Genomic DNA, 21749 nt, shown 5'->3' with positions numbered 1-21749 from the left:
GCTTGTAAGAGCGACCAACAACAGAGCCACTCCATTAAGGTTGTTCTTTAGTTGCCTCACATGCCATGACCCCAGCCATTGCTGCCATATATGTTGTGTTACGCCATGCTTCATTTTCTTCATCAAACTCCTCATCTTCTCGTTTCATCTGTGCCCATTTATCTTCCAATTCGGAATTGGATGAGGACTTCCAGTTGGAATCCGAAGAGGATCCAAAGTTAGAATTCATTGCAAACTTGAATTGAAAGAGATATTGGAAAGGGCAAAGATCAAGGTGTGTGAATTATAGCCCAATATCCACCCTATTTATGGACATTAGAAGCTGAAGATAAGAAGTGCCACACAAATAAGAATCCTATCTAAAATTCACACAACTAATTACATCTTGACACGTAGTACTCGAAATCCTATCTAAAATTTTTTTGAGATTACATAACGACAATAAATCTGGAGAGTTACTCACATATCGACACGTGGCACTTGAAATCATATTCGAAAAATTATTAAGATTATATATCGACAATAAATCTGGAGAGTTGCTCACTTTAACGACATGTGTCACTCGAAATCTTATCCGTCAAATTATTGAGATTACATCTCAAAAAATTATTGAGGTAGTTTAATTTAAGTAACCATATTAATTCAATTAAAATAATAAATTATGTTTGGCCTATGACCTTTTGGCCATTTCGGTTGGAGATGATTTTTTGTCACAGGGCTATGTTTGGTCTATGGTCATTTAGCCTTCTCGATTGGAGATGATAAAAAATATGACATGACATTGTTTGTTAAAATATTAATTTCTTGGAGGACTATAGGACTAAAGAGAGCCCTCTAACCCTCATTCTATTGGAGATGACCTAACCGGCTAAAAAGGCCTTAAATTGAAAAAAATGGATGTTACTGGGGTAGATCGTTACCTTCTTCAGCTAAAAAGACCGTCTTATTTGATTGTGTAAGAACTGTATGTAACGGAGTCATTCTGTTTGATGAATTGTTGGATATAATGTTACATTATTAGAAACAAAACATAACTTTACATTAAACTATTATCTCCCATCGGTCCTCTCCTTATCGAATCTCTTCCACTGGTTTGGCTTACGTAAATAATCGAATCTGCTTCTGCAACGACATCGCTAAGTCCAAATCAGAACCGTTAAAAAAAAGTCTAGACATCCAACCACTCAGATCATCCAACCCAAATCACAACTAGATCGCGCCACGTGTTAAAAACCAGAATCCACCCCCGAGGGTCTCACTCACACTGTCTCCCAAAATGCTGGCAACTCACGCGCCAACGTCATCGATAACCTCACTCCTCCGCCTTCCTTCTCCCCCTCTCTCCTCTCTTCGCACGCTTCCACTACTTGACATCGCCAAGTTTCGCTGCTTCCGTTATAGCCAGAGCTCACTCCGTACGGTAACAGCCATGTCTGTACAGACCGCCGCGTCCGCCGTATCATCGCCGGACCACGTTGCCGGGAAATGGTTTTCGGTGCCGGAGCTCCGACTCCGAGACCACCGATTCACCGTGCCTCTCGACTACTCTGTCGATCGTACCGCTTCGCCTAAGATCTCAGTCTTCGCTCGCGAAGTTGTTTCAGGTAATTAAGCTTTATTCACATCATTAATTTAGTTTAATTCGCGTTGTTAGCTGCTAATTACTGTTTGCATGGTGTTGGTTGTGAATTATGCAATCTAGTGTGTGTGATTTGAAGTGATTAATTTGTTCGTGAAGCTCAGAGTTCAGATTTTTGCTGAAGTCGTTGACCATATTTGTGTTTTGCTCTGTTTGGTTGCCAAGAAAATGGTGGAAAGGGAGAGAATTGAGACATTGTTTACTACAGCTAAGAAAAAGGCATTGATTAATGTTTTGAATTGGAAGAGTCATTCGAATCCAATAACTAACAATGGTGATAGTTCTTAGTTGTTTTGGCCCTCAGAAAATATGTAAGATTACTCTGCTACATTTTGTTTTCTTACTCATTTAAACAAGCACTTTCGAAGGACAATTGTAGTACTTGAAATAAATATGTCAATGTTCGGAATGTGAAGTTTCTTGTGAATTTCAATTGTCACGAAACTAGTAAAACTGTGCCGAAATTTCTGTTTATGAGCTAATGTCTAGTTTCCACATACCCCCACTTATGTGAAAGTTGGGTTTGTTGCGTTTTTCCTTTTTCCTTAGCATTGTAGACACTGAAACTGTTTTGTTGATGTGATGTATTCTGTTATTGATGCAAAAGGTGCTCATACCGTTGTTCTTAACACTTTGATTTTTTATGAATGTTGGTCTAATAACACAACAGGTCATTGACTGTTGAAATATGATGTGTAGTAGTTTTCAGTAGACTAGTGGCAGGTTCCAGAGTAATACTCTTCTTTTGTTTGGTATTTAATTTAATTCAAGTAAGCTGTATATGGATTCTTAAGACACTGGCATATGTGCATGCAAGAGGCTTAAACTCCATTTAAGGATGGTTCATAACGAGATAAGTAACGTCAGAAGTTGCATACATATGTGGCTATGACACTCGAGATAAAGACATACTAAAATTGAGCGTGAAAGCATGTGCATACCTGTAAACTGGGGCTTCAAAAACTGTCTGCTTTTAGTTATGAAATCTCTCTCTTTTTTTTTTTTTTTTTTTTTTTTTTCCCTCTAGTGAAGAGTAGATAGTAATTTAATTGGCAAGCAAGATTTGTTTCCATTTTGCCATTGTGCAGAATGTTAATATTCTTTGCACACGCAGACAAGACATTTGGCTTTACATGTGGTTCATTACTCCCTCAATAAAATAAATTTTATGTTGCAGTTGGTAAAGAAGAACAACATTTGCCATACCTATTATATCTACAAGGTGGACCTGGATTTGAGGCCCCCCGACCAACTGAATCCAGTGGATGGATACGTAAAGCATGTGAAGAATTTCGTGTTATATTGCTGGATCAGGCATGGGCCGCATGTCTATAGAGACATATCTTATTACAAGCTTTTGTCGATATGCAATACTTTGTTTATTATAATTGTGCTGATGTATTTTACTTGCAGCGAGGAACAGGTTTATCAACTCCTTTGACAGCTTCATCTTTGTTGCAATTGAAGTCTGAAGAGAAATTGGTTGATTATGTAAAACATTTTCGAGCTGATAATATAGTAAATGATGCAGAGTTTATTCGAGCACGTCTTGTTCCTGATGCTGCACCATGGACAATCTTGGGTCAGGTATTAATTACAACTTCCTTTGGTATTTATGCTTGCATGTGATCTTTAGGGTTTAGACTATACTGTGATAGTTCTGACGCTTTGTAGTTGCCTTATTTGCTGAAAGACCTACTTTGTTATCAAGGACTTTCTTATGATCCAAGAGTTCAGTCATAATGTCGATATCATTCTTCTTATATGTGAAGCTTTTTCTTTCGTGTCATTTCTTATGGATTGTTTGAACCGTATCCTGTACAACTGAACCAGAATTACAGCTTTTTTTCCTTTCCCTTGTGCAGAGCTTTGGTGGTTTTTGTGCAGTAACTTATTTGAGTTTCGCACCACAAGGACTAAAGCAAGTCCTTTTAACTGGAGGAATCCCTCCAATAGGAAATGGATTCACTGGAGACGTTGTATATAGAGCATGCTCTGAACGGATTATACATCAGAATGAGAAGTACTACAAAAGGTATCCTGAAGATATTGAGGTTGTTCGTGAAGTTGTTAACTATCTATCAGAATCAGAGGGCGGCGGGGTGAGGGTCTAGAACAGATGATCTTGGTTCTGTTCCTACTGTTGAGATTTAAGATCTTTGAAATTAACCCCACTCACCCTTGTTTTTGTACAGGTCCCACTTCCATCCGGGGGCTTCCTAACCCCAAAGGGATTGCAAACTCTTGGTCTTAGTGGCTTAGGATCCAGTGCTGGTTTTGAGCGCTTACATTACATGTAAGGTTTCATTAATATGAATCTAGATTTTAATATGTTACAATTTAGTCATTCTTTAAGTGATTTTAATTTCACTTCAACCCATAGGTTTGAGAGGGCTTGGGATCCTATAATAGTTCCAGGAGCACGAAAGGAAATTAGTTATTACTTCTTGGATGCTGTAAGAAAATAACTGCTTTTTCTTGATATCAAATCTAAGGTTTTGAATATTCCTGGTATAAAGTTATAAACCTTAAACCATTCCATGTTTGCAGTTTGACAAGTGGTCTTCTTTTGATACAAATCCACTTTATGCTCTTCTTCATGAGTCCATATACTGTCAAGTAATTGCTTTAATCTTGTTAATTTACAGAAGTTTATACTATATATTCTTAAATATTTATATAGTTTTCATTAGCTTATCAGTTCATCTAGTTATGTAGTTATTTATTTGTTGAAGGGTGCTTCATCACGGTGGTCTGCTCATAGAATAAGGGCTGAAGATGAGGGCAAATTTGATGCAGTTCGGGCTGCAAAAGAAGGTCGTCCCGTACTTTTTACAGGAGAGGTAGGCATTTGTTCCAACCTTCTCTTTCAAAATGACAAAAAGACATAATGTTGACATTCAGTTCTATGAGTGACGGGTTGTTGATGATGTATTTAGATATTAATTCATTTTATACATCTCATGGATAGAAATAATTGACAGCGTATGAGATGTAGAATACTTTGGGGAGTTATAAACATTAATCGATGATATCTAGCTGTGCATAAATTTATGATTTAATTGCATGATGGTATAAAAGCTGTCTAGCTGTAGACCCTTGGACCAGTCTATGGGTTGACCGATGTACATCAGGAAGCAGTAGATTCACAACTGTGTAGCATACAGGGCAAGTGTCTTGATGAAAATTGTAGGAGCTTTCCGACAGCATGTTGTTACTTGCAGCTTTCAAAAGTGCTTTACACAAATATTGGGCTTTTTGCTCCTGCAGATGATCTTCCCATGGATGTTCGATGAGATTCATGCCTTAAGGAAATTCAAAGGTGCTTCTCATGTATTGGCTGAGAAGAAGGATTGGCCTCCCCTATATGACATCGATACACTAAAAAATAACAAGGTGTGCTACCTTTATATGAAGTTAATCTACTTGAATAGCATCTCTCCATAAGAATTTTACAAGGGGAAGGAGACCTAAACTTTCTCGCAGCCTGTGATGTTTTCCATTTGTACCAAACCCTTGACGTGAATTATCAGCAGTTTCGCCCATAAGTGTGTAAATAATTAAATTTGTTTCTGTCAATGTTGACAGGTACCTGTTGCAGCTGCTGTTTACTACGAAGATATGTATGTCAGCTTCAAGCTGGCCATGGAAACTGCTTCGCAGATAGCAGGGATTCGGTTGTGGATAACCAACGAATTCATGCATTCTGGTCTACGCGATGCAGGGAGCCAGGTTTTTGATCATTTGATCGGAATGCTAGATGGAAAGAAGCCTTTGTTCTGATTTCCATGGCAGTTCCTGCACTAAATCTCTGTAGTTTGTACTTTTTTTGGTCAAATGTGTGGTCTGGAGTTGATTCAACTTATTTACTTGATACTTTGGCCTCGTTTGGTATGGATGATTGGATTAGACATTACAGAAACTTCTCTCTTCTAATCCTACTATTTTGGGGAGGTTAGAATTGATAAACTCTTCATTTCTTACCTTCTCCCTTTAATCCTCCATCTCCTACCGCACAATTTTTTTATTGCTTCCTTCAACGTACCTTAAAAATAATGTCTTACTCATTTTGATCCGATCCTCTACCAAACAAAACATTTATAATGGTGCCTTAGTTGCGGCAAGGAGCTTCTCTATATGTTAGAGTTCAATTTGAGGCTTGTATTATTGGTTTAGAGACTTTATTTACAATGATCTCTTTTTAAGCAAAATTTGATTTTCTATAAAATTAAGCGAATGTGTACTGTTAATTACTCAATACACACGCAAATGTGAGTTAAGTTAGTTGACTAGTATAATAATACAAGTTCTAATTCTCCTCCTTCTTAGAGCTGTTTAGAATAGTCTTGAATATAAAATTAGGGATGTGCTATTCGAACACTTTTGTTTACTTCTCACACACCCTCTTAATTTGCGGTTGTCAGATCGAATGAATTAAAGAATATCAAATGACAGAAATTAACAGAAGGTGTGTGAGAAGTAAAAATAGATGTATGAATAGCATACCCCTAAAATTAACACTTTTAAGGCCCGTTGTTTTTTTAACTATATCTTATCATTGTGATATAGGAACTATATAACACAATATTGGAAGTGCTTTTATAATTAAATCACCAAAATGCCTCTGACCGTGTTTCTCAGGAAAAGTTAAAAAATGCTTTGGTGTTGAAAAAAGCAAAAGATGCACATGTTCAAGTGTTTAAGGAAATACTTTTAAGTGTTTTTCAAGAAAACACTTGCATTTTTGTTAAATTTTTTGAAATAATAGAAGCGTTGATGTTAAAGGCGGTTTCAAAGAGAAATTCTTTCTAAATAAGCATTTTCAGCGGTTTCAAAGAGAAATTCTTTCTAAATAAGCATTTTCAAACGATAAAGCTATAGAAGTATTGAATGAAAAGTTAATAATCGAAGCTATAGAAGTATTGAATGAAAAGTTAATAATCGAAGCTATAAAAGTATTGTATGAAAAGTTAATAATCGAAGCTATGTATAATTTATTAAGCATCATTTACACTTTTTACCCACTCTTATTGGTAGTCTATAAAAAATATTGAGAAAACAACTCTATGTAAAGTTATAAATTGTACTCTTAGTTGATTCGTATGTCAATCTATTAGGGGTCAATTGATTGACCGGACTAGTACTGAATGGGGTTATTCAACACTAATATCATCTTTAACCAATGTATAGGATTAATTGATCATTGGACAAGCTGAGATTATTACATTCTTTATGTGGACTTATTTTAGACAATTTAAACAACACGCCGAAATAGAAACACTCAAACCTAATCAAAGCAATCTAAGTCAATCCTATGTATCAAACGTGCTCCCAAATCATCATCAAATCAAACCCTGAACCCTTCTTCTGAACCTATTTTGTAGGTGGATTTTGCGAACTCCTTGCAAAGAAGATCATTTGATTTTTTGAGTTTCAGGGAAGGTAGGTGGGTTGCACAAGCCCTGATTGCACCAAAACACCAAATAAGACTCCAATCCGTCCACTATAATCCTAACCTAGTCTATCCAAAATACAAGTTCTATCCTATCCAAACCACCAAATGAGGCATATTAGGGCGGCGAGGTAACCTTAACTTTGGTAGGAAGTGGTTGTCAATCTCTCCTTTCATACACACATCTTCAATGTACACATAACTTATTTGCTTTAGGAAAGTATCAATAGAGAGATAAAAGACAAGCGGGAGTCCTGTCACAATGCTTGTGGGTCACATAGAAGAGGATGGCGTCGGCAACATACATATGATACTCGGTCCAAATCTTTTTGCTTGCCTTGGTTGGTAAACAGTATCTAGTCAAACTTTGATTATTTGAACATGTGTCCTACAGTTCTCAATATATTAAAATATTACAGAAACACCTATACCATGAATCTTGTGGGTGAAGATCGAAGTAGGGGTGGGCATAAAAACCGCCAAACCGCAAAACCGCATCGAACCGTAAGAAAAAAAACCAAAAAAAACCATGTTGACCGGAAAAGTCAAATTTGAGTGAAAAACCGAACCGAACCGTTCAAACCGGTTCCGGTTCCGGTTTCCAATGACCAAGAACCGGCCGAACCGAACCGAACCGTTTTATTAATAATAAATAAATAAATTATATATACACACACATGTCATGGTATAATAGGTTGAAAAATAGGTTGAAAAATTGTGTACAGGAGCTGCTGCTTCTTGCTTGCTCTCTGAAGTCTGAAAACTTGCAATTTGTTTCATCATTTTTTTGTTTGTTGACTGATTGACTAGTGCATATGTATTTTAGTTGTCTCTTTTTGTTGACTTGGTGCCACTACCAAAGACATTTGCATTAAAAAAGATGTGTTGTATGCAACTTTATGTAATCAGTTTTAGAAGATGTATTTGAATGCATAATGATTTGGTGTTCAAATAATTTATTATTAGGAACCGTAAACCGGCAAGAACCGAATCGGAACCGGTGTAGACCGAACCGTAAGGTTCTAGTCATAAATTTAAGTGGAACCGCACCGAATCGAACCGTTAATATATTTCGGTTCCGGTTCCAATTTAGGGGTGGAACCGCACCGAACCGCACCGTGCCCACCCCTAGATCGAAGATCGAAGAGAGAGAGAGAGAGAGAGAGAGAGAGAGAGAGAGAGAGAGAGAGAGAGAGAGAGAGAGAGAGAGAGAGAGCCATGCATGCAAATCCATGCATTGATGATAACGATATGCATATTGGGGCACGTCACCTTATGCACTTGAAATTTGCAGTTGAACAGAAGTAGTTGAGATGTAGTTGGCCTTTACCCTAGCTAGGGTAAAGAAGATAGTGTTATACCAAAAACGGCAAAAAACCCTTTCCTCTCATTTAATTCAACCCTAAGCAATCATCTCTCTCTCTCTCTCTCTAACTTTGTTCGTGTGCGTCAGTCCAACTTCTTCTCACCTTCCACCACCTTGCTGGAGAAGACTTTATATATACATGCATCAAAATTCTCTCTTCCTTTCTCACCCTTAGTTTGATTATTGACCACTAATTATAATCAAAACACTCCTATTAATTATAATGGAAGATCGTCATCAACAGCATAATCCACCTCCATTAACCTCCCAATCGCTGCCCTTGTCATTACCATTCTTGTCACCGCCGCCACCCCAAAACCCTCCTCCCCCTCCTCCCTATCTCTTCACACCCTCTTCATCCTCCTCATTGATGACCAACCCTCCCGATCTTCTAGACATTGATTGGGTTAGCCTTCTCTCTGGTGGTACTCAAGCGGCAGGCGGGTTTAATCATGATCAGATTAATAGTTTTAAGCCTATGGCTATGATGGACAATAATATTAGTGGCTCTGCTGGGAATACTGGAGCTGATCAGGAAGAAAAGGTGGGTGTTAAAAGGAAAGGTGGGGGTAAAATGAGAAAACCAGCGGCGAGCCGACCTAGGTTTGCGTTTCAGACTCGAAGTGAGGATGATATTCTTGATGATGGCTACCGCTGGAGAAAATATGGTCAGAAAGCCGTCAAGAACAGTTCATATCCCAGGTTTATTCATTATTTAATTACTTTGCAAATATTTATGAATATGAACACATTGTTTATACCGTACATGTATCAATCTAGAGAACAAATTTTATTTTATTTAATATTCTAGGGAATTTTTTTTTTTTGAAAATGATGAATATTGGTTACTTAGCTGGCTGGTGAATCAAGAGAATCTGAGACATAAACGAATTATCATTTGCATATATTCTTTTTAGTTGCTTAATTTGTCAGAACTTGTGAATTATCTCATATGAACATAGAGAATCAATTTATTTAGTCAAGTTGTTTAGAGAATTTATCAAATATAACAAAAAAAATAACCTTAATTTCAAAATTGTCAGTTTTTATAAAAACTTTCAAATATATCCAAAATTCCACTTAAATAGACACAAATGCCCTCAAATATATGAATAACTAATTGTTAACTAAAAGACTTCTTGTGCTATATTCAAGTGTTGCTCTCACTAATATTTTCTTCTTTTTTTTCGTTTCTTTTCCAAACAAAGAACAAAGGTTTCTCTCAATTTTATATTTTAATAAAATAATCAAAGAAGCCTAGTGATCTTTAAATCTTTCTTCATATATGTAACATAGCACGAAAAAATAAATACGAAAAGGACTTTTTCATAATTCCAAGCTGCCCTTCGAGTATGATATTACATATGGTACTAGCTTTTTACAGTATTGAGAAAAGCGGAAATGTTGAGCAAGACCACAATTAAGGAAATTAACCAACAAAATTCTCATGCTGATTAACTAGGTTTTACCACAAGGAGAGGATTAAGAACATCGTAAAGAATAAACAGATTAAGCACAAAGTAAAATATTGCTGCAAGAATGGCAGCAACAAGAGCTCTGATCACTAAAGTGTTTTGTGGGAACTAGGCGAGAAAGAAAGGTTTTTTTTATTTATTATTTATTAAAAAATAAAAATGAGAGAAACATTTGTTCTGCGTTTAGAAAAGAAATGAAAAAAAAAGAAAAAAAAATATTAGTGAGAGCAACTCTTGATTATTGCACAAAAAGTCTTTTAATTAGTGTAGATGATATGGTTTGTTCAAAAAAAAAAAAAAAAAAAAAAACCACCTAGTTATACATACAAAATAAGGGATTTAATGTCTATATAAGTGGAATTTGGACGTATTTGAAAGTTTTTATAAAAACTGATATTTTTTAAATTAAGAACTAATTTTTTGCTATATTTGATAAATACCTTCATCATCCTCATTAAATTATATAAAAAATTAAAAAAATAAATACCCAATTGTTTACATGACTTGGGTTTGTCTATAGAAAAACTTTTTCTAAGCCTGACCCGAGAAGGAAATTTAGTACGTGAATATTTGCCATTTGGACTCAGAAATTATGATCATATAATTCTGCCAAAAAGTATATTTTTAGCAGAAAATACAATTATAACAAAGCATTTTTCCCACAAAAAAAAAAAAGAGAGCTCCCAAATCATTTAAAATGCTAATATTAATACAAATTTGTTTAGGGAAATTAAACTAATTTACCATAAAGAAGAAGCCATTGAACCTAGTCATATATACCTTACGTATTCTAGCTAGCAACATTTGAGGTGTTTAGCTAGCAATTTGAATCCCAAAACTCCCGTAGTTGTTTGGTTATCTGTATTACATGGGATATAACCCTCCAAATATATAAATGTGTGACAATATATAGGAACCGAATGATTCAGAATTTTATATTTTAGTTTAATTAATTTTTTTCTCCATCTAAGCACAATGCTACTATCAGGGCATTTACTCAATTATTAGTTAGTGTTCTTCATTCCATTGTGTCGAGTTTAAAATATCTCCTCTATGTTTCATTTTAAACATATGGTCATTACTTATGTATTGTAGGAGCTACTACCGCTGCACACATCACACATGCAATGTGAAAAAACAGGTCCAGAGGCTGTCTAAAGACACGAGCATTGTCATGACAACGTATGAAGGAATCCACAATCATCCTTGCGAGAAACTCATGGAAACCCTAACTCCTCTACTGAAGCAAATGCAATTCCTCTCTAGGTTCTAATTAACAAGGTCACTGTATATCATCTTTCATTGGCATTTGTACTTATATATTAACCTTTGTGCACAACGTAGGGAGAGATTTGTAGTTCAAAAGTGGGTTAAGAAAGTCTACCCTGCACCCGAGTCATGTGTTCGAGACCCATTCTCTTAATATCTTCTTGTAAAAAAAAAAAAAAAAAATTGTACACGTTAACTGTGACTATGTGATAAGAAAAAGAAATTAAATATAAAAATTAATGTACCAAAATCTATGTTAGTATATGTTATGCATTAAGCTTTAATCGTTTATATATTTTGTTACTATATATATGTTTAGACTCCTTATTTTATTCTTGATTTTTAAATGATATGCTCGTGAATAGTGTTCCACTCGTAACTGGAAGGTCTCAAGTTAAAGTTTCATGAATGATGAGTTTAAAACCTAATTATAACTTGAGTATTGGCAAGTTGTAAAAAAAATACAATATAAAAGAAATGATAGGATTTTGGTTGTCAATGGGACATAAAGCCAAGGCTAAATGATCCCAACTATATTAGCAATCAAATGAGATTGACAAGATGGAGGAGCTTGCTAAAAAAAGAATGGACCTAAACCGAAATGAGTCAATTCATCAACAACAAAATTCATTTTTTGATAAATAATATGCCGAATTTCAAAGAACCAACTATGGTGTATAAAATCATGACAATTTAAAACCAAACTTCCAAAGGTTGATTATCAAGTTTAGCATTTAGAATCAAGTCTACATCAAGGGCAGAATTAGATTCAACCAAAATCTTCTTAAGTCCCTTATTCTGCGCAAGTTGCAAAACAACCCCAAATAGGTCAATTCAGGCCGGGTCCACAGGTGTTTTTTTTTTTTTTTTTTTTTTTTATTCCTCTTCTTCTTTAGCTTTCTCGAATCTCAATCGTTCCAGGAGATGTTGGACCACCACCTTCTCCTGCAGTGAGACCGAGACCAATATCGGTGACCTCGTCGTTTACCCAAAGCTTGATTTCCTGTGATTCCTGTCGTTTCTAAGCCACAAGATCAGAATCTTGTCGAGGATGTTCACTATTTTCCTATCCTCGTCGGAGACCCGCCAGCAAATCCCCATCACTGGCAAGGTCAACTTTAGCATGATTTCTCACACTGGATCGTCGCTGTTACTCAGCCTTACCTATGCACCTCAAGACTGCCACTGCCTGACCCGTGTGTCCAGTTTCGACTGAAACCTTAACCAACCACCATCTCGTGCCTATCTTAAACCTCTACTGCTGCGTCCTTATGAACCTCCCACCCATATCGTCATCGCATAGTGCCTATTTGAAGCCTATATTCAACACTCGTTGCTTTCTTCCGTCGCATCTTTTCCGTTCAGCCCAGAATCTACATCGACGAACACCGTGCCAGGTGGATTGTAGGATTTAATCAATGGTGGAGATTAAATCTCCACATATTGAACGGTAGATATGGTTCGGGCCGGGGCCCCGTTTTCTTAGCAATTTGGACCCGCCCCGCCCCGTTTTAGATTTATACAAATTAGACCCGCCCCTTCACTACTACAAATGTGGCTTATTGTGTCGGTGTCTGGTGTCAGTTTTATATAAAATAATGGCAAATAAGACATTTCTGACACCCTTCTTACATGGTGTCGGAATTACCGTCGGGTATAGGTGACATAAACTGTCTATGTCGCTTATAACCGACATAGACTGTTAATGTCACTTATAACCGACATAGCTTTTAATCTTTTTAAATGGTGGTGTCTTATAAAAAGAAAATTGTGTCACTTTTAACCGACATAAAGTTACTGTCGCATGAAATACTTTATTTGACATTTTCATCCGACACCATTTGTTTTAAATATTTTCAAACTTCTTGTCAGTGGGCAGGTTAAGGTCAGTCTCATTGGACTGATAGTGTATCCAATATTTGGGCAGGATTTTCTCGCTAGTTTTGCACACAAAACTGGGTAGGGTGATGTCGGTTTTAACCAACATTGTCGAATTTTGAAACGTTGAATCCCTACTTAAAACCTATCTCTTTCTTCCCTTCACGCCATTCTTCTTCGCGTCGCTGGTCCCTTCCCCTTCTCTTTGTCCTTCCCTCAGCTCTCTCTCTCTCTCTCAAGGGGATATCTTCAACACTCCCCATTCCATATGCTTTTAGCCCTTTTCCATATGATTTTAGCAATGTGGTTGATGAAGACACATGGTTGAAAATGAACAAAGGTTTCATAGCTGACCTTGATTACCTTCAAATAACTCCCCACTAAGTGACGAAGCTCCTATCAGTCTAATCTTCATCTATTTTTCTTCCGTTTCCCTGACCTTTGCTTTTCTATTTATTGCTTAAGTTCTATGTGTGGTTTTGACTTATCAAATTTTTCCAGGTCTTAACTGAGAACTATAAGCAGGATGTCCAGAATTTGAAGAGACAACTAAACGATCAATTAATTCAATCAAGAGAGAACTGAACTACAAAAAAAGCAAAGCTAATTAGAGAAATCCCTCATAGGCTTTCTAAATGTGCAACAACTTGCAAAGGCTTTGATGTGGATGTGTTATCAAAGACTCAGGTATAGCTATTTTTCAAATCGAGCTCTCTGAAGTTTATTTGGTGTTATCAATTTACTTACAATATAGTTATCTAGACAGAGCTTTATATCTGATGAAAAATCTTTGGCGGCAATCAAGCATAAGTGAAATTGGCACAAGCTTGCAGCCAGCTTGCCTTGCGTCTGCAACCCCATCGTCGAGCATATCATATTCAATTGATGAAAAAGAGGCAATTTAATTGATATAGTTGAAGAAAAATTTGACAAAAGGAAAAAAGAATAGAAAGAAAAAGTGATTGAAACGTGATGAGAATCAAGGAGAGAGAAAGGGAGAGAAAGGCTGATGTAGGAACTAGGAACCTTTTAGGTATGGATTTTTAATCACTGAAGGTTAAGACCGACAATAGGTTTGATATTTTAATTGTTTAATTGTTACTTGATGTCGGTCAGGACCGCCATCATGTCAGAATTCAATGTCGCTTCTAACTGACGTAATATTCGATGTCACTTTTAACCGACACTATTGTTCTTTTTTTATTTTATCTTACTTTGCTTCTTGGTGGCGGATTAAGGGACTAACCGACGTCAATACCCTTTTCGTGATGCTAGCAGTGGTGTCGATTCCCCTATCCGACATTGCACGATTTGATGTTGGATTTTTACCAAAAATCCGACAGTAATTGGGGTTTCTTGTCAGCTTTTACACCGCCAGTGATAGCCTCTTTTGTAGTAATGCGTACCTGTCTCGACCCGCTTGTACTTGCCCCTACCTGTGGGTCCAAGACCCGTTTACCCACCCCTAACCCCAAATTTCAGCAATTAGAATCTCACATCGACAAACGCACAAAAACCCGCAATCTCTTGCTTTGGAGAATTTCTGAAGACACTGCGAACTTCAATAAAACTAGCCCTTTACAACACCTGCCGACATGAAGTTTTACCTAGCTCTATGGAGGAGGTTCTTAACAATAAAAGGCACGGGTTCGTGGAGGCTTGAGCAAGGAAACTCCATTAGCCTCAAACCTTTCTTTCAAGAAGGCAGTAATTAACAACATACATAGGATCCAGTGGGACAAAATCCTGTTCAAAAGGACTCTTGTTCCTCAAGTGCCAAAGGAACCACACCATATATATTAGTATTTAAGCGGACCGGCCCTCAAGCAACCGAGCCCAATATTTTGTGATTTTCAATGAATTAACTTCTGATAATTTTTTGTGGCTCTCTCACTATTTAGAGAGCTTGGCACCTAACATTATATATTTATGCAAAATACAGATGTTTAATCTTAAAGAAAAGGAAGGAACACAAGTATCAGAAAAACCAAATTCTATATATTTATGCATAATATACCGATACATGTATAAGTACAGTACAAACTTCACAGACAACTACAGTTGTCTGTGATTCAAATTGATCTTAGACATGGCTCTTGATCGAAGAGCTATATTTGTCTTGATCATCATAATACTTGGACCACAGCATAACCCCTCCATACTTGGGAGAACCCTTAATTGCTGGAAGCACATTAGAAATGAGGTCATTCACAGGAATGAATCCACTTCCAGCAGCATCAGGAGCAGCTGGGAGTCCTAGGAATATCTTGGTCGCCTGAATGTCCGAAATCCACTGCTTCCATGCATTTTCAAGGTTGCTAAGATCGGAGGAGTATTGGCAAGGAGGGTTATTGTAGAATTGCACCCAAACATTGTCGAAAAGGCCTGTCTTTAGGGCACCTCCAACCCAAGCATCAGGGAAAGGGCACTGAGGAGCTGCAGTTAAGTAAACTTTCTTCCCCTTTTTGCTATAAGCAGAGAGGAACCTTGCTAGGTCATCCCAATGTAGGGGTGTTCCTCCCTCAATATCAAAATCAATTCCATCTAAAACAGCGGCACCAAGTGGGCGAGATGAAGAAGTTCCCCCCAAGAGATTGTTCCACAAATAAGTTGCTACCTGCCTAGCATCCTCTTTAGATGTAAGGTAGTAGCTCCCCGCTCCTCCTCCGATGGAAAGAATGACCTTGATACCTTTCGATTGGCATGATTTAATGTCGGAGCTCAGACCAGTGCAGCCATTCGTGTACGGATCACAGTGCCCGGCTAGGTTGATCATGGGGGTCTGGCCATTGCCAAAAGTTGGAAGGAAGGCTATGATAACATACTCATAGTTGCCTGTGGCACAAGTTTCCTCTAATGTACCCTCATTCCCATTTTGTCCCCAGTAAATGGCAATGCCTGCAGCTTCAGCTCCAAATTGTATTGATAGGTTTACTGAAATGAGGAGTGCTAATGAAATTGCTAACTTTGGTAGTACCATTCTGTACTAGAAAATTTGCTTAGCTAGCTCCAATGTTTTTCTTGTTACTACTTGCTTCTAGTATTTAGAGAAAACATTGTCTATTTATAAGAGAAATTTGACTCCATAGTGATTGCAACACCTTGTGCTTTTGTGGTAGAGTGCGTGGCTGATAAGTCACTTATTACCATTGTATCAAATTACAATATTGCGGATTAATTAACGCAGACGGCATATATTAGATTAGAGTTAATCTCACATATTTTTGGCATCATATGTATGTAACATCTGCTTGTGCTTAATGGTACCCAAGAAATGTTTTTGTTTAGACTAGACTTTTCTTGTCAGACAAATATTTATATTGGTGAAGTATGAATTTAACGACATAATAATAAAAATTCAGTCACGGTGTTGCTAGACATATGAATTTAACGACATAATAATAAAAATTCAGTCACGGTGTTGCTAGACACATTGTCAAGAAAATATTTCTCAGTTTTCGGTCTCTTCTATATATGTCTCTTTGTGATGTAAATGGTTGTGGATTAATGCAAACGGATGCTTCAAAAAATAAAATAAATGTCCAAATAATCCAATATCGCCTGCAAATTTGTTATATTGTTCCGTTTCCAGGAATACTATTCTGTCTCTACGTTGTGGAAATAATGTCAAATTGTAAAATCTAATCTCTCTCTTCTGAAGCAAATGCAATTCCTCTCTAGGTCGTAATTAACAAGTTTTCTATATATGATATTTTCATTTGGCATTTGTACTTATAGAGGGATTTTCGGCGATGGAACTTGAACTTAGGTCTTGATTTAGCGAAGAGAATGATACTTACCAACTCAATCAACCCTCGTTGACCACATAATCCAATATTGCCTATATATAACATCCCATGTACTTTTTCCACGAATACATTTGATTTTTTGTTTTTTTTAGTTGATATTGTGAGAAAAAAATACAACTTTCTCACGCCCTTCATGTTTTGTGACGAGGTATTGAAACAGATGTCACACTCTATTTACCGTTGGCAGAAGTGCTCACCAAACCAAACCAAACCTTCGCCTTGTAAAAGGAATAACCCTTCCGCCGGTCGTGTGACTTTGACATGCCAATCTTTAACACCATATCACTCGTCTCTTCTCTCCACGCCTGTTTTGTTTTTTAGAGTGAAGAAATTCATGTGGATTCAATATTATATTATCATGAATTTGTCATTCCTTAACAAAGGTTGAATGGTAACATTTTGTTTTTTAAAGACTGAAACGATCCCGAATAGTTAAAATCTATTGTATATCATGGCTTTATCATGGCAAAGTCATGAGTCATTCATGACGTTGTTCTCTCTCTAAAAAAGTATCATGAGCCCAATTTAAGACTCGGACACCAAATAGACAAATGCCCACTACATCATTTTGTCTCCCTACAGTCCATCTCTTTCGATTTATTTTGCTATTTGTTCTACATCATGGAATATTTATCACACAATAGTAAGTCCAAAAAGAGAATTTGCATAGGGAATATTTAGCATACGTATCAAATTCACTCTCTTCGATACTTCTTTAGGAATTCGAATATGTTGCGTAATTATTACTAAAGTGGACGAATATGTCACAGCATGTTCCGATTGGATTGTATTCCGATGTTTTCAAGATAAATTAATAGGGTAATGCTAGGGATACTAAATTTAAAAATTAAATTTGCAAACTAAATGATTTGGCACCAATAGGAATGAGCACGTTTATCAACGTTTAAGTAACAAACTAATCATCAACTTTCATTTTTTTAGTTTTCAAAATTTAATTTACAAATTTAATCTCCCTAGTATTATCCTAAGTTAATCAAATCGTAAGAAACAAAGAAGAAAATGTCTGGTGTAGCATACATGCTGCATTTGACCTGACTCACAGCAATGATCAGTCTTAACGTACCTCAATCAAATGGACAAATATTACCATTAAAAAAAAAAAAAAAAAAAAAACCAAAAAGCATCCATGTTATCCAATCACGGATGTCCAAATAAGGAATATATAATCCCAACACGTATATGATTATAATTAAGGTAATTGTGGGAAAACCACAAATTAATTAAGCAATGCACCTCCTATATATAACCCCAAGTGAAATTCTAAATCTCAATTAGCAAGGCCGCAAGGCTTGTCTAAATCAATCTATACTCTTTTGTTCATCTTTGTTTTCTTTGGCTAATCTCTTGGTTTGTTTAATTTCTTCATCTCCACCTTTGAAATGTCGGGGTTGGTGGACAAGGCCAAAAACTATGTCGCAGAAAAGATAGCAAATGTGCCGAAGCCTGATGCAAGTCTCACAGGTGTTGATTTCAAGAAAGTGAGTTTTGACTCTGCGGATTACATTGCAAAGGTCGCTGTGAACAATCCCTACCCACATCCTATCCCCATCTGCGAGATCAAATACACCCTCAAAAGCATTGGCAAGTTAGTTTTCACCTCTCACCTTTACATATATTTTTTTTTTCAGTACTAGTGATTTTTTGAAATCAACGAATGTGATCAAAACCGAAACCTCTTTATGAAGTTGTAAATTTTCCAATTCTACAAATCAAACCAACTAGGGGATTTCGGTTTTGAAATATGAGATCACAATCGAAACCTAAATTTATCAAAAAATGAGATCAAAGCCGAAACTCTGTTGAAATGAGCTTGGATTTGAAACTGGACATTCTTTCGAGTAAAGTTGTACATGAGTCTTGAGTTTGATCCGCACATTCAAAATTTAATTAAGGGTAGATAGGCTTACGGAAAATTGTAAAATGATTATTATATGATTTAGGAAAGGAACTTCCGCATACCCACTTTTTCTTCGTTTTCATGCATGCCTTTATTTATTTCGAGATTTTAGATTGAATAAATCAAAAGAGACTTGATAGACTTGTGTAGAAGGAGAAAAAAGTGCGGGAAATCTTTTTTCTTGATTTGAAATTGTCCATCCAAACATTTGGTTGATGTATATTGATTTTTTTTTTCTTCTGATTTGTATGTATACATGTGAATTAGTGTTATTGGATCTGGGAACATGCCAGACCCTGGCTCGATAAAGGCAAGTGGCACAACTGTATTAGAGGTGCCGGTGAAGGTGCCGCACAGTATTATTGTGACATTGGTAAAGGACATTGCCACGGATTGGGACATCGACTATGAGTTGGATTTGGGTCTCATCATTGACCTTCCTCTAGTTGGGAACATTACCATACCACTCAATAGGAAGGGCGAAATCAAGCTTCCCACCTTATCTGAAGTCATTTGGGGTTCAAAGGATGAAGCTGCAAAGGAGGAAGCTTTAAAACAGGCTTCCAAAGAGACTAAAAAGGAGACTTCAAAGTAGATATGACTTGATTAAAAAGCGAGAAAAGTTGAAAGTCGAATTCTCGTCATAAATGTAAGAGCACATAGTTTATCTTAAGAAAAAGAAAGGTGAAAATTGAATTCTTGTCCTGAATGGCTGAACATGTAAGAGCAGTTTGGTTAATTATGTTATGTGCTTAGGTTTGAGATTAAAAAGAATTTTGATTTAATTTGTACCGTGTGGATGAGCATTTTCTTCCCGGCATTGAATTGGTTAATTTCATGCGGTACCCTTTCATCTTTTCCTTGTAATTTTGCTTCAGATGTACTTTTTGTTTTCTATTCATGCATTTATCTTTTACTTCGTGATTTTAAGTCTTCTTATTATTTAAAACTAAGTGATTTTCATACTCTTTTTTACCTTTAGATAGGATTTCTTTATTAATTCTATTATTTCATCTCTTTCATCCAATAACTAGAAAGAAGGCTTAGAATACAAATAAATTAAAGAGGATGCAGTAATTCATAGTTGATAAATATAAAATCATCTCCAGCTTGCTACTTTTCTATTGGTGGTGATGCTCTAAGCGACTTGTTATACTTTTATGCACAAACGGAAGTGAATTCTAACAAAGTACCAATATCAACGTCGTAGGTGAAAGCTAAAACAAACAATCTCAAACTAACACAAGAGATTTACGTGGTTCGGCATAAAGCCTACGTCCACGAGCAAAGCACGACGAGGAATTTCACTAAACAAATGGAGATTACAAAAGAGTATTTAAACTCTCACAACCCAAATCCCACAAATTACAAACCCTAAACCAAACGAGTAGAGAACTCAAACAAACGAAAAAGATTCTCCCATATTGCTCTCTAACTCTCAAACTCACAAATTGACTCTCACTAAATTGCCACACGAATGAGCCACACAAAATACACTAACCCTAAGCACCTATTTATAGTGCATAGGACTTAGGTTACAATAAGAATCTTAATAGGAAGTAAATACAAATCCTAATCAAATAGGTAATTAACAAAATCTCTCCACCAAAGAAACCAACTAAGAAGTCAAAATCCAAACCAAAATAGGACACCAAAACCAAATAGGTACACAAACCTAATTTTTGCATCATTCTAATTTTGAGCCGTAAAACTCAGCAATCTCGACCTCGACGAGAAATTAGCAAATTTTCAAATCAAATACAAACTTCATATTTGGTATACCAAAATACAAACGCAAACATGCACCAAATTCTTTTGAAACTGATCTCCACCTAGAATAAAAAAATCCAAAAGTTTTCAAACTTGAAATTTCCTCCAACACCTTCTCCAATAAATTCCATTATGGAAACTAACAAATACGAAACAAAATACAAGCAAAAGCTTGAACAGACAAACAAAAAATGCGAATTGCACTCCACCCAAAGAGCTTGAGTACCAAGCTCCACCTTTTTACATAACCTTTAGAGGAGTTCAGAACAACGATCTTTTGCAATGTTTGCATCAACACTAGCAAAAGACTTATCAAACGGCTTCTTTTTGCCCTTGAGTTTAGGGCAATCTACTTTCCAATGACCTTCCTTATAACAATAGCTACAAGTGTTCTTTCCAAGTTTGCTCCTTTCCTTATTCCTTCCTTGAACTACCAAAGCTCCATCTTGTGTGTTAGACACTTTATTCTTTAGCTCTTTAGAATTCAAAGCGACTTTAATATCTTCCAAACTAAGACTTTCTCTACCAAATGGCATGGTATCGACAAAGTGTTCATACGAAGGAGATGAAGAACACAACAAAGTTATCGCATAATCCTCATCACTAATTTGGTCGTCCACACTTTTCAAATCCATCATAAGTTTATTGAATTCATCAACATGCTTATGAATTGACGTACATTCATCCATACGAAGAGTATCAAACTTTTCTTCAAATACAACCGTTTAGGAAGGGATTTGGTCATATACAAGCTCTCCAATTTTAGCCACAACTCCAGTGCATATTTGATGTTACCAACTTCACGCAAGACTTCATTCGATAAAATCATCATGATTGCTCCAAGTGCCCGCTCCATAACATCTTCTTTTTCTTCATTAGTCCATGAATTCAGCACAGCCCTCACACCCTTTGGCGTTTTTAAAGGCCCTTGTTGAACTAACAAAGCACAGATCTTCAATTGCCAAATACCAAAGTCATTGCTGCCGAACTTTTCAATATCAACTTTCACTGACGACATAGAAGGCTTCATAGTGACTGCCAAGCAAAGCCCAAGCCAAAACCTAGGCTCTGATACCACTTATTGTACTTTTATGCGCAGGTGAAAGCTAAAACAAAGAATCTCAAACTAACACAAGAGATTTACATGTTTGGCGTAAAGTCTACGACCACGAG

At 36.5% G+C, this 21749-nt stretch overlaps 4 protein-coding genes across 4 annotated transcripts; 3 read left to right on the top strand and 1 right to left on the bottom strand.

Moving 5' to 3' along the window:
* The first annotated feature begins 1132 nt into the window (after positions 1-1132).
* On the top strand, positions 1133-5622 carry LOC137720527 (alpha/beta-Hydrolases superfamily protein). Its single transcript, XM_068459608.2, has 10 exons — positions 1133-1604; positions 2817-2953; positions 3053-3226; positions 3505-3741; positions 3835-3935; positions 4023-4095; positions 4190-4258; positions 4375-4482; positions 4910-5035; positions 5228-5622. Exons 1-10 carry the CDS (start codon positions 1277-1279, stop codon positions 5420-5422), a joined length of 1548 nt encoding a protein of 515 aa, XP_068315709.2. The 5' UTR covers positions 1133-1276; the 3' UTR covers positions 5423-5622.
* A 2928-nt stretch (positions 5623-8550) lies between these two features.
* Positions 8551-11451, top strand: LOC137721344 (putative WRKY transcription factor 24). The gene is made up of 2 exons (XM_068460442.2): positions 8551-9159; positions 11028-11451. The coding sequence occupies exons 1-2, from the start codon at positions 8681-8683 to the stop codon at positions 11203-11205; spliced, it is 657 nt and encodes a 218-aa protein (XP_068316543.1). The 5' UTR covers positions 8551-8680; the 3' UTR covers positions 11206-11451.
* A 3650-nt stretch (positions 11452-15101) lies between these two features.
* LOC137719501 (hevamine-A-like) lies at positions 15102-16094 on the bottom strand. Its single transcript, XM_068458551.2, has one exon. It carries the CDS (start codon positions 16057-16059, stop codon positions 15163-15165), a length of 897 nt encoding a protein of 298 aa, XP_068314652.2. The 5' UTR covers positions 16060-16094; the 3' UTR covers positions 15102-15162.
* Positions 16095-18178: 2084 nt separating this feature from the next.
* On the top strand, positions 18179-19663 carry LOC137721345 (desiccation protectant protein Lea14 homolog). The gene is made up of 2 exons (XM_068460443.2): positions 18179-18494; positions 19074-19663. The coding sequence occupies exons 1-2, from the start codon at positions 18289-18291 to the stop codon at positions 19399-19401; spliced, it is 534 nt and encodes a 177-aa protein (XP_068316544.2). The 5' UTR covers positions 18179-18288; the 3' UTR covers positions 19402-19663.
* Positions 19664-21749: the final 2086 nt, after the last annotated feature.

The sequence above is a fragment of the Pyrus communis genome, chromosome 1 (genome assembly GCF_041283825.1).
Source record: "Pyrus communis isolate YQ-2024b chromosome 1, ASM4128382v1, whole genome shotgun sequence".
NCBI classification, from domain to species: domain Eukaryota; kingdom Viridiplantae; phylum Streptophyta; class Magnoliopsida; order Rosales; family Rosaceae; genus Pyrus; species Pyrus communis.
Note: the sequence above shows the minus strand (reverse complement) of the source record. Positions and strands in the feature narration are given on the sequence as shown.

Bases quoted from the DNA above. Each gene is read 5' to 3' on its own strand.
- LOC137720527 (XM_068459608.2), top strand. From the start codon at position 1,277: ATGCTGGCAACTCACGCGCCAACGTCATCGATAACCTCACTCCTCCGC. The intron at 1,605-2,816 runs GTAATTAAGCTT...TTTATGTTGCAG, and splicing joins CGCTCGCGAAGTTGTTTCAG to TTGGTAAAGAAGAACAACAT. The intron at 3,742-3,834 runs GTGAGGGTCTAG...GTTTTTGTACAG, and splicing joins CAGAATCAGAGGGCGGCGGG to GTCCCACTTCCATCCGGGGG.
- LOC137721344 (XM_068460442.2), top strand. From the start codon at position 8,681: ATGGAAGATCGTCATCAACAGCATAATCCACCTCCATTAACCTCCCAA. The intron at 9,160-11,027 runs GTTTATTCATTA...TATGTATTGTAG, and splicing joins AAGAACAGTTCATATCCCAG to GAGCTACTACCGCTGCACAC.
- LOC137719501 (XM_068458551.2), bottom strand. From the start codon at position 16,059: ATGGTACTACCAAAGTTAGCAATTTCATTAGCACTCCTCATTTCAGTA.
- LOC137721345 (XM_068460443.2), top strand. From the start codon at position 18,289: ATGTCGGGGTTGGTGGACAAGGCCAAAAACTATGTCGCAGAAAAGATA. The intron at 18,495-19,073 runs GTTAGTTTTCAC...CATGTGAATTAG, and splicing joins ACCCTCAAAAGCATTGGCAA to TGTTATTGGATCTGGGAACA.